Here is a 12,098-nt window from a genome sequence, read left to right on the forward strand (position 1 = left end):
ATTGATTAATTTCACAACAAAAAATGTACAAAATCACAGACATTCAAATAGCATTATAATAAAAGTAAAACATATATATACATATAAACAAGTAAATATATATTGTATTCAAAAGTAACATCACTTCTGTAAACATCCGTCTGTCTGTTAGTGTTTTTATATTAACTTATAATGCCTGTGGCAGGGGTCGCCGACCAGTCTATCTTTGGGACCTTACCGGTCGATCACGAAAATGTTATTTTAAAATAATTATAAAAATGACATCATTGACACGCCCACCCAGAGAGCGATCAGCAAACACGTACGCCCTTCAACCCCTGAACACGCCCGCACGCCTCTGCCCCTCTCTTTCAGCCTCATAACCGCCGCTCGCGACAACGCGGCCACATCCCTTGAGCATGACCACACACTACACCCCCTCGTCTCGCAAACACACCTGGCATGATGTGCATAAAAATCATCAAGCTGCAACAATGCTCTATATGCAACTATTCCCTCAATCACGGATTCACCACCATCATCACTCGCCTGCTACGGGAAGCTAACAAGACAGATGCTAGAGTCTGTGAACATTGCTCCAAAGTACATATTTTGTGTTGATTTATTGTGCATACAAAAGTAAACATTGACATGTGAAAAGGCATTAATATATGATAAAACAAGTCAGCAGCGAAATAAGGAATACCCTGTTTATACCCTCTTTATAAACACAGGAAAAACCTGCTAGGTGAACAGCTAATTTTAATACTTCCGGTGCTGACGTTACCTGACTCTAATCCCAAATGTGACCATAAGATGAACAAATATGCTACGGTACTAAGACTATAGCGGCAATAAACAGTTGGCTTCTACAGCTGGAGTGCTCAAAGTGCAGCACAAGGGCCATCTGTAGCCCGTGACTCGTTTGTCATTGGCCCTGGGCACATTACAAAAGAAAAAACACCAGCAAAAATTGGGAAACCAGCACAATGAGGGGAAAAAACAAGATGTTGGCATCAGCCAATAATAACAGCACAAAGCTTTGTCTTTAAAAACAACCAACTATATATAAATCAATACAAACATAGTTCTCGCTTTGGTTTTTAGTTGAGACCATGGGCTTGAAAAGGTTGGTGACCACTGTCCTATAGTTTATTCAACACAGACTGGAAGAAGCAATCTCTAACGTCAAATGAAGTTTTGCTGTTTGTTTACACTGAACTGACTCAACATTAAAGGCCTACTGTAGTAGTAGGTTTCAGTAGGCCTTTAAAGGCCTACTGAAACCTACTACTTGCGACCACGCAGTCTGATAGTTTATACATCAATGATGAAATCTTAACATTGCAACACATGCCAATACGGCCGGGTTAACTTATAAAGTGACTTTTAAAACTTCCCGGGAAATATCCGGCTGAAACGTCGCGGTATGATGACGTATGCGCGTGACGAAGTCAGAGTAACGGAAGTTATGGTACCCGTAGAATCCTATACAAAAAGCTCTGTTTTCATTTCATAATTCCACAGTATTTTGGACATCTTTTGCAATTTGTTTAATGAACAATGAAGGCTGCAAAGAAGGCAGTTGTAGGTGGGATCGGTGTATTAGCAGCGGACTACAGCAACACAACCAGGAGGACTTTGTTGGAGCGCTAGCCGCGCTAGCCGCCGACCTCACCTTGACTTCCTACGTCTCCGGGCCGCCAAACGCATCCTTCTGCCGATCGCTGGAACGCAGGTGAGCACGGGTGTTGATGAGTAGATGAGGGCTGGCTGGCGTAGGTGGAGAGCTAATGTTTTTAGCATAGCTCTGTGAAGTCCCGTTGCCAAGTTAGCTTCAATGGCGTCGTTAGCACAGCATTGTTAACCTTCGCCAGCCTGGAAAGCATTAACCGTGTATTTACATGTCCACGGTTTAATAGTATTGTTGATTTTCTATCTATCCTTCCTTCTATCCTTTATTTTTTTGTTTCTATATGCAGTTAAAGCATGATGCTATCACGTTAGCTCGTAGCTAAAGCATTTCGCCGATGTATTGTCGTGGAGATAAAAAGGCACTGAATGTCCATTTTGCGTTCTCGACTCTCATTTTCAAGAGGATATAGTATCCGAGGTGGTTTAAAATACAAATCCGTGATCCACAATAAAAAAAGGAGAGTGTGGAATCCAATGAGCCAGCTTTTACCTAAGTTACGGTCAGAGCGAAAAAAGATACGTCCATCACTGTCTCTCAAGTCCTTCACTGTAACGTTCCTCATCTACGAATCTTTCATCCTCGCTCAAATTAATGGGGTAATCATCACTTTCTCGGTCCGAATCTCTCTTGCTCCATTGTAAACAACGGGGAATTGTGAGGAATACTAGCTCCTGTGACGTCACGCTACTTCCGGTACAGGCAAGGCTTTTTTTTATCAGCGAGCAAAAGTTGCGAACTTTATCGTCGATTTTCTCTATTAAATCCTTTCAGCAAAAATATGGCAATATCGCGAAATGATCAAGTATGACACATAGAATGGATCTGCTATTCCCGTTTAAATAAATAAAAATCATTTCAGTAGGCCTTTAAGCTACTGAGTGTAGGTGACACCTTCATATTTAACTCCCTACAGCAGGCCTGGGCAATTATTTTACTCGGGGGGACCAGATTTAGATTTTTAAAAAAGTGTGTCTGGGGGCCGGTATATTTGTTTTTAGGAACACTAATACAAAACCTCACACTAATGATTGAAAGCTAAAAACGTTATGACAGACCACCTTAACAAACGGAATGGAATTTTACTGAATGAGACACCCAGAATGTGCATGAAAATAAACAATGTGGGATTTACAATATTAACTAAGAATAATAAAACACTGAATATTGACAACATATTTTACAATCAACCGAAACGCAACCAAAATGCAACAAACATAGTGAAAAAAAAACCCACCTACAATCGGAGATATCTCATAGTGACCATAGTAAGTAATTAGATGATCATAGTAACTAATTATATGACCATAGTAACTAATTAGATGACCATAGCATCTAGTATATGATGCAGATTCCAAGCATTGAAAGACTTAGTATAGTTGAAGACTTAAGGTCATTAGAAAACATCACTACGCATCATAATGGCAGCTACACTTTCTATCTTAAACATCTAAAGCAATTATTTGGGAATGTCCGGCGGGCCAGATTGAAAAGCTCAACGGGCCTTAATTTGCCCTACAGGCTCAATTCTCCATTAGGTAACTTGCCACTAATTTAATTTTACTTGGTTAATATGTCTTACCTTTGCTTTGGCGCTAATGCTGCACCATGTGCAAATTTGTCTTCACTCACATTCTTTAGGTGCCCAAAATTCAGGTTTTTTTTTTATAGTAGTAAGTTTGCTGCTTTGGCCTTCTGTCATTTTTAGCTAATGTAGCATACTAACGTGTCTCTGGATAGGTGCATATAAGCTCTTGCAACGCTGGTGTGACTTAGTTTTCCTTTCAGTCAGGTTGTGTAAAAACAACTAGGGGTGTAACGGTTAATCGATACATCGATAGATCGATTTATATTCCTAAATTTCAAATATATTGATCTGTGCTCGGCCAGTTTGCCTTCTGGAAGACAGGGATCATTCCAAAATCGTTTTAAAAGGGAATCGATCGATTTAATTGATACTAGATAAAAAAGGAAATTAATAGATACAAGAATGGCAGACTTTATATGAAGTTTATCACTTTTAATTATAAGGACGTTAAACGTTAGTTCTATTTTGCCTGTAAAGCCATCATCAAAACAAAAATGGCAGATAGCCACAGTAGCTGAGAAAGGTCACAACAAACAAGACAATATCATCAATTACAACACAAAAACTTTCAGTTCACTACAGCACAATTGCACAAGCTAAAGATTGTTCCTGAATAGTATCGGCAATAGGGTTGTTTGGTATACCAGTACTAGTATAGTATCGCGGTTCTAATGAATTAAAAACGGTACTATACTCCGGTTCGCCATATTTTCTTTTACCGGCATCACGGCACTTTGTCGTCTCGTCGTGACATTGCTTGTTTTACGAGCAGAGGAGCATGTTCGGCAGCGCACAATCATTGAGTACTTACAAGCAGACAAGTGTGTAGACAGAAAAGGGAGAATGAACGCATTTTGGCCTAAAAACTAAAGATAAAGGTGAAGCTATAACACTGAAACGCCCACAGGAAGAGGTGCTTTTTTAAGATAGCTAGCTAGCTAGCGGCTAACATCCATCCGCAATAAGCAGTGTTTCAGCTACTTCTAAATCACTAATCCTCGCCTCCATGGCGACAAATAAAGTGAGTGTTTTGCAAGTATCATCCCCGCAGGACAAGAAATAGCTAAACATGCTTCACTACACCCAGTAGGAGGATAAAATAGCTCACCATCGTCATAGTGCAAACAAACGTCATGGATGGATCTACACCTCACATCCGCTGTAATGATACCAAGTACAATAGCGTATCTAGTCAATACTGCTACGATTACATCAATATTTTTTATCGTCATAAAATCTTTTTTCTTTTTAATTCATATTATATTCATAAACTCAGGAAATATGTCCCTGGACACATGAGAACTTAAATTATGACCAATGTATGACTCTGTATCTACTTGGTATCGGATCGATACCTAAATGTGTGGTATCATCCAAAACTAATGTAAAGTATCAAACAACAGAAGAATAAGTCATTATTACATTTTAACTGAAGTGTAGATAGAACATGTTGAAATGGAAAATAAGCAGATATTAACAGTAAATGAACAAGTAGATTAATAATTCATTTTTACAGCTTGTCCTTTATAATGTTGAAAAAATAATAGAATGATAAATGACACAATATGTTACTGCATACGTCAGCAGACTAATTAGGAGCCTTTGTTTGCTTACTTACTACTAAAAGACAAGTTGTCTAGTATGTTCACTATTTTATTTAAGGACTAAATTGTTCTTCAATTGCAATAATAAACATATGTTTAATGTACCCTAAGATGTTTTGTTAAAATAAAGCCAATAATGCCATTTTTTGTGGTCCCCTTTTATTTAGAAAAGTATCGAAATACATTTTCGTACCGGAACCAAACTATTGGTATCGGAACAACCCTAATTGGCAACCACAAATATCGAATCAAATAGTTACAACAAATACTTACACCCCTAAAAATAACGTAACAGCTGTTTACAGAAAGTGAGGAAAACTGAAAAACACCGTTGAAATTAAATAACTGATGTTTCTAATCACGGTTAAAAGTCAAATCGGCTAATTGTTCATTTCCTCGTTGGGACCTCAATTACTCTTTGAAACCTGTTGACTTTCCTACTGTAGGAATTTAATACATTTATTTTGCCCTCAATTGAAGTTAGCTGAACAGGTCTGAAATTGTTTTTATTTTTCTCAAGCTGCTCCTTTTTTTTGCTCACTGATTACGCAGTAGACCGGGGTCAACAACCTGCGGCTCTTTAGCTCCACCCTCGTGGCTCTCTGCAGCTTTTACAAAAACGTATGAAAATAGAAAAAGATGGGGGGAAAAAACATATTTTTGTTTTAATAGGGTTTCTGTAGGAGGGCAACATGACATAAACTTCCCTAATTCTTAGAAATCCCACTGTTTATATTAAATATGATTCTCTGATGAGTATCTGGCAACCGCTGTTTTGTCCAACTAATTTTGGCGGTCCTTTAACTCACCGTAGTTTGTTTACATGTACAACTTTCTTCAACGATGCCACAGAAAGACATATTTTATGCAACTCCTTTTTTGTCTCATTTTGTCCACCAATCTTTTCATGTTGTGTGTGAATGCACAAAGGTGAACTTTGTTGATGTTATTGACTTGTGTTGAGTGCTAATCAGGCATATTTAGTCAGTCCATGACTGCAAGCTAATCGATGCTAACATGCTATTTAGGCTAGCTTTATGTACATATTGCATCATTATGCCTCACTTGTAGGTATATTGGAGTTCATTTAATTTCCTATGTCCTCTGTGTATTTAATTTGTATCTACATTTCTCATGACATATTATTTGTATGTAATATTGCCTGCATTTCTGGTAGTTGTTTGTGTGCTGTTCCAGACCACAGCGAACGTAATCCAGCTTGCATAAATTGTAAGAAAACCATTAGAAAAACACAGCCCGCCATTTCCTTTAACTTGGACACATACATCTATACCTTCGGCCATTCTAAGCCAGTCATTTAGAGGAGTTATCTCACCCTCTGAGAAGCCTGCGTTTTACTAATGTTTTAGAATGTTGTAAAAATGTGTAGAATAAACATGTAATAAACATTACATTTCAACATTTCTGTCAACGAAGATTTGTGTCAGCCTGCGACACAGTCATTTTGTTAGTAGGCTAATATAACTAATTAGTGTTTACAGTGGTACATTTTAGAGGCGGTATAGTAGTGAAGTGAAGTGAAGTGAATTAAATTTATATAGCGCTTTTCTCTAGTGACTCAAAGCACTTTTACATAGTGAAACCCAATATCTAAGTTACATTTAAACCAGTGTGGGTGGCACTGGGAGCAGGTGGGTGAAGTGTCTAGCCCAAGGACACAACGGCAGTGACTAGGATGGCGGAAGCGGGGATCGAACTACCGAATATGATTCAATAGTATCACGGTACTATACAAATACCGGTATACCGTACAACCCTATAGCTAATATAGACACTTATATCATGTATGGTCTTCATTAGAACACTTATAGAAGGCTTTTAAACGTTTGCGGCTCCAGACAGATTTTTTCTTGTATTTTTGGTCTCTTTCAACGATTTGGGTTACTGAATCTGGTAACAAATGAAGGAAGAATTAATTCCCAAGAAAAACAGCAGGGGGTCCATCGTCTGGCGGTGGTTTGGCTTCAAGCGGGAATATGTTGAACAGAATACCGTAATATGTCAAGTATGCAGCAAAAGCGTTGCTACAAAAAGTAGCAGCACTACTAATTTGAACTATCATTTAAAAAGTCACCCGCTAGAGAATGATGAGTGCTTGAAACTCTGCATGTCAACATCTCCAGCTGGTGCCACACTCACAAAATGCCCAACCAACCATTTCCAGATCAACACCGTATTAAACAAATAGTCAACAACAGAAGGAGATAACATCCGCAGTAACCTACCACATAGCGAAGGACATACACTATTTGATTACCTATTATGCAGCTCATTTTTATTTGACAGTTATTGAAATATTTTGTGTGACATCATGCACAAATGTGCACTTTATTTGTTTTAAACTATTGTACTGCCGTTCTGTACAAAAAGTGCACTTTATGATATGTCATCTCAGTGACATCATGCACAAAAGTGCACTAATAGCTTGTTTTAAAATGTCTCTGACAATCTTGCACTTTCTGTTTTGGAAATAACATAAATGTTTGTGCCACTGCATAATAACTGTTTGATAAATACAGTTTTGGTAAATTGACTTAGTTGTGATTTCCCTCTGCATAAAAGTTTAAAATGAGCATATATTAACGCAGCATGAAGAAGAATGTTTTAATGTAGACACATAGAATCATCATACTGCTGTGATTATATGCATCAAGTGTTCATTCAAGGCTAAGGCAAAATGTCGAATTATATATCATGTATCGTGACATGGACTAAACATATTGAGATATTAATAAAAGGCCATATCGCCCAGGCCTACTATGAACAATAAAACACTGAATATCAACAACATACGAATGTCAATCCTCGATGGACATCTTTTACAATCAAGCAAAATACAACAAAAATGTTAAAAAATATATGAATGCAACGTGTAATAAACACCTACAATATGATATATTATCACTTTTACGCAGAAATTTGCTTCCGCATTTGTTCCTGAGACATGCGTTTAGCGCTGGTTGCTCTGAAAACAAACCCCGCCCATTATGCTTTGTTCCTGGTCTGAGCTGCTGTGACGTAGCAAATCCTATAAACACTCATAAATGCAGATTTCAACCATTGAAATACTTTCTATAGTTCAAGACTGACGGTCATTTAAGAACAGCACTGCACATCATAATGGCGGCGACAGTTTTGATGTTAAAAGTCTAAAAAAATTATGTAGTACGTCCGGGCACGCCCGACCGGCAGGAGGCCAAGGGGAAGCCCTAGGACACGTTGGGAAGACTATGTCTCCCGGCTGGCCTGGGAACGCCTCGGGATCCCCCAGGAGGAGCTGGACGAAGTGGCTGGGGAGATGGAAGTCTGGGCTTCTCTGCTTAGGCTGCTGCCCCCGCCACCCGACCTCGGATAAGCGGAAGAAAATGGATGGATGGATGGACGTCCGGCGGGCCGGATTGAAAATCTGAACGGGCCGCATGTGGCCCGCGGGCCGTATTTTGCCCAGGTCTGGATTACGCAGTAGACAAAAGTATTCGATCTAATCTCAAGCAGCGCAGAAAATATTAATTTGGTGTGTGTAAACTTGTGCAGTGGTGTGAGTGCACTTCCCTTTATTTGGACACTTCTTCCTCAAGTGAGGTAGCAGTGAAAAATATGACAACATTAACACATTCTGTGCACAAATGGTGGGAACTTTTTACAAACCCCGTTTCCATATGAGTTGGGAAATTGTGTTAGATGTAAATATAAACGGAATAAAATGATTTGCAAATCCTTTTCAATCCATATTCAGTTGAATGCACTACAAAGACAACATATTTGATGTTCAAACTCATAAACTTTATTTATTTTTTGCAAATAATAATTAACTTAGAATTTCATGGCTGCAACACGTGCCAAAGTAGTTGGGAAAGGGCATGTTCACCACTGTGTTACATGGCCTTTCCTTTTAACAACACTCAGTAAAGGTTTGGGAACTGAGGAGACACATTTTTGAAGTGGAATTCTTTCCCATTCTTGCTTGATGTACAGCTTAAGTTGTTCAACAGTCCGGGGGTCTCCGTTGTGGTATTTTAGGCTTCATAATGTGCCACACATTTTCAATGTCTGGACTACAGGCAGGCCAGTCTAGTACCCGCACTCTTTTACTATGAAGCCACGTTGATGTAACACGTGGCTTGGCATCGTCTTGCTGAAATAAGCAGGGGCGTCCATGGCAACGTTGCTTGGATGGCAACATATGTTGCTCCAAAACCTGTATGTACCTTTAAAAATGTATGGCGCTGTCACGCCAAATGTCTTCCCTCTACAAAAACCTTCCCTCCCCCATTTACTTCCGGGGCTGCGTCCAATCAAATCACAAAGTTGCCGGGGGTCCTTAACCTGCACGCGACTGTCCTGTTTCGCGCCTGTACAAAAAGAAAACAATAATCGATTTCTTCAGATTCCAGCAGCTGTCAAAGACGAAGTATCCTTCCAGCGACGGGCAGTCAAAGCCGAAGTGCTATCGATCGCTGTCAATGACGTAAGAGGAAACATGACCACGGAAGTAAATGGGGGAGGGAAGGTTTTTGTAGAGGGAAGAAATTTGGCGTGACAGCGCCTTCACAGATGTGTAAGTTACCCATGTCTTGGGCACTAATACACCCCCATACCATCACACTAGGGCTGCAACTAACGATTAATTTGATAATCGATTAATCTGTTGATTATTACTTCGATTAATCGATTAATAATCGGATAAAAGAGACAAACTACATTTCTATCCTATCCAGTATTTTATTGAAAAAAAACAGCATACTGGCACCATACTTATTTTGAGTATTGTTTCTCAGCTGTTTGTAAATGTTGCAGTTTATAAATAAAGGTTTAGTAAAAAAAAAAAAAAAAACTCTGCGCATAGCATAGATCCAACGAATCGATGACTAAATTAATCGGCAACTATTTTAATAATCGATTTTAATCGATTTAATCGATTAGTTGTTGCAGCCCTACATCACACATGCTGGCTTTTACACTTTGCGCCTAGAACAATCCGGATGGTTCTTTTCCTCTTTGGTCCGGAGGACACGACGTCCACAGTTTCCAAAAACAATTTGAAATGTGGACTCGTCAGACCACAGAACACTTTTCCACTTTGTATCAGTCCATCTTAGATGAGCTCAGGCCCAGCGAAGCCGACGCCGTTTCTGGGTGTTGTTGATAAACGGTTTTCGCCTTGCATAGGAGAGTTTTAACTTGCACTTACAGATTTAGCGACCAACTGTAGTTACTGACGGTGGGTTTCTGAAGTGTTCCTGAGCCCATGTGGTGATATCCTTTACACACTGATGTCGCTTGTTGATGCAGTACAGCCTGAGGGATGGAAGGTCACGGGCTTCGCTGCTTACGTGCAGTGATTTCTCCACATTCTCTGAACCCTTTGATGATATTACGGAGCGTAGATGGTGAAATCCCTAAATTCCTTACAATAGCTGGTTGAGAAAGGTTTTTCTTAAACTGTTCAACAATTTGCTCAGGCATTTGTTGACAAAGTGGTGACCCTCGCCCCATCCTTGTTTGTGAATGACTGAGCATTTCATGGAATCTACTTTTATACCCAATCATGGCACCCACCTGTTCCCAATTTGCCTGTTCACCTGTGGGATGTTCCAAATAAGTGTTTGATGAGCATTCCTCAACTTTATCAGTATTTATTGCCACCTTTCCCAACTTCTTTGTCACGTGTTGCTGCCATCAAATTCTAAAGTTAATGATTATTTGCAACAACAACAAAATGTTTATCAGTTTGAACATCAAATATGTTGTCTTTGTAGCATATTCAACTGAATATGGCTTGAAAATGATTCGCAAATCATTGTATTCCGTTTATATTTACATCTAACACAATTTCCCAACTCATATGGAAACGGGGTTTGTACACAAAACGGAGCAGTTGCAGGTTTTAACGCGTTGTTGCTTTGTGGCAGCGACAAAAAAAAGCTATGCCGGATACTCACAAATTTCTTTTTGCCGTCTCCATCTTCATAGCTTTTCTTCGACTTCTTGTCCTTCTTGGGACCAGAAGCTGCGGCGGCGTATCCCGTGTGAGGATCCATAGTTGTCAACTTTAATCCGCTTCCTTCAAAATAGACCCAACGTGGATGTAATCTCGTGGGCCAAAAAACAAAACAAAAAAACCTCAAAGCAAGTAACGGATGTGACGAAGTATGGACTCAATAAAGGCCGACTATTAAGTGAATAATATCGATGTAGCCCCGGGGCTAACTAGCACAATTAGCACAGACTTGCTAATGACTCGTCGCTAAGCCGCCAGTGCGTCTCCCAGAAGGAGGGAAATTCAAAGTTGGTCGACGTCTTTGATACAAACTGTAACAATAACAACAAAAACAAATTTAAACTACTTCGGAATGCAATCTCCGCAAACGCGTGACCACGTGTAAAACAAAAGTAGTTATAATGAGTTTGAAGTTTAACGCGGCTAGCATTAGCTTTTAGCCCAAGCTACTTTGTCCAGTGTGTTGGCACGACGAAGGTGGTGCTTCGTTAATGTCGCCCTGGCGCCACCGAGGCTTCCGCTTGAGCTCGCATGCCTGCTACGGTGTTAAGTCAACTTTTCAACTCCGACATGACGGCGGTGAAGAAGCAGCTTTAGTAGCCAAGAGTCTTCCTGTACTTCTTCTTTGGGATGACAGTCAAGCCCCCGGCGGCTGGGCGGAGTCAGCGCGCGACACTACACCTGAACTTCCTGGTCTGCCGCGTGAACGCGCATCGTTCTCACACCCGAATACCTTGTATTAATCACAATATTATTATTCATAGACCACTTGTCAAAAAATGGGTAAAATATAAAAATACTGTACAAAGTAGTGAATATAATACATTTCGTGGTTTTTTAGGATATGTCCTTAAAAATATTTATATTTAAAAATCCATCCATCCATCCATCCATTTCCTACCGCTTGTCCCTTTTGGGGTCGCGGGGGGTGCTGGAGCCTATCTCAACTGTTATTCATAGAGCTCTTGTCAAAAACAGGGTAAAATATAAAAATAGTGTACAAAATAGTGAATATAATAAATAGTTTTTCAAGGTACGTCCTGAAAATATTTATATTTAAAAATGAATAATACCATTTTTTTTCAGAGAGCACTTGTCAAAAACGGTCAAATATAAAACATACTGTACAAAATATTGAATATAATACATTTCGTGTTTTTTTTAGGATGCGTCCTAAAAATATTTATATTTAAAGATTTATAATAAAAATAT

The 12,098-nt window shown here is 39.3% G+C and overlaps 1 protein-coding gene across 4 annotated transcripts in view; it reads right to left on the reverse strand.

Moving 5' to 3' along the window:
• Positions 1-11,562, reverse strand: part of LOC133648208 (protein diaphanous homolog 1) — a 232,003-nt gene extending 220,441 nt beyond the window's left edge. For 2 of the 4 annotated variants that reach the window (XM_062044061.1, XM_062044058.1), the window contains exon 1: positions 10,828-11,561. In XM_062044061.1, the coding sequence (XP_061900045.1) occupies positions 10,828-10,926 (99 nt within the window). In that variant the 5' untranslated portion in view covers positions 10,927-11,561. Of the gene's footprint in view, positions 1-10,827 lie in introns of all 4 variants that reach the window. The other 2 variants (XM_062044059.1, XM_062044060.1) reach the window with 2 other exon arrangements.
• Between the last annotated feature and the right edge of the window lie 536 nt (positions 11,563-12,098).

Source organism: Entelurus aequoreus, linkage group LG04 (assembly GCF_033978785.1).
Source record: "Entelurus aequoreus isolate RoL-2023_Sb linkage group LG04, RoL_Eaeq_v1.1, whole genome shotgun sequence".
NCBI lineage: Eukaryota > Metazoa > Chordata > Actinopteri > Syngnathiformes > Syngnathidae > Entelurus > Entelurus aequoreus.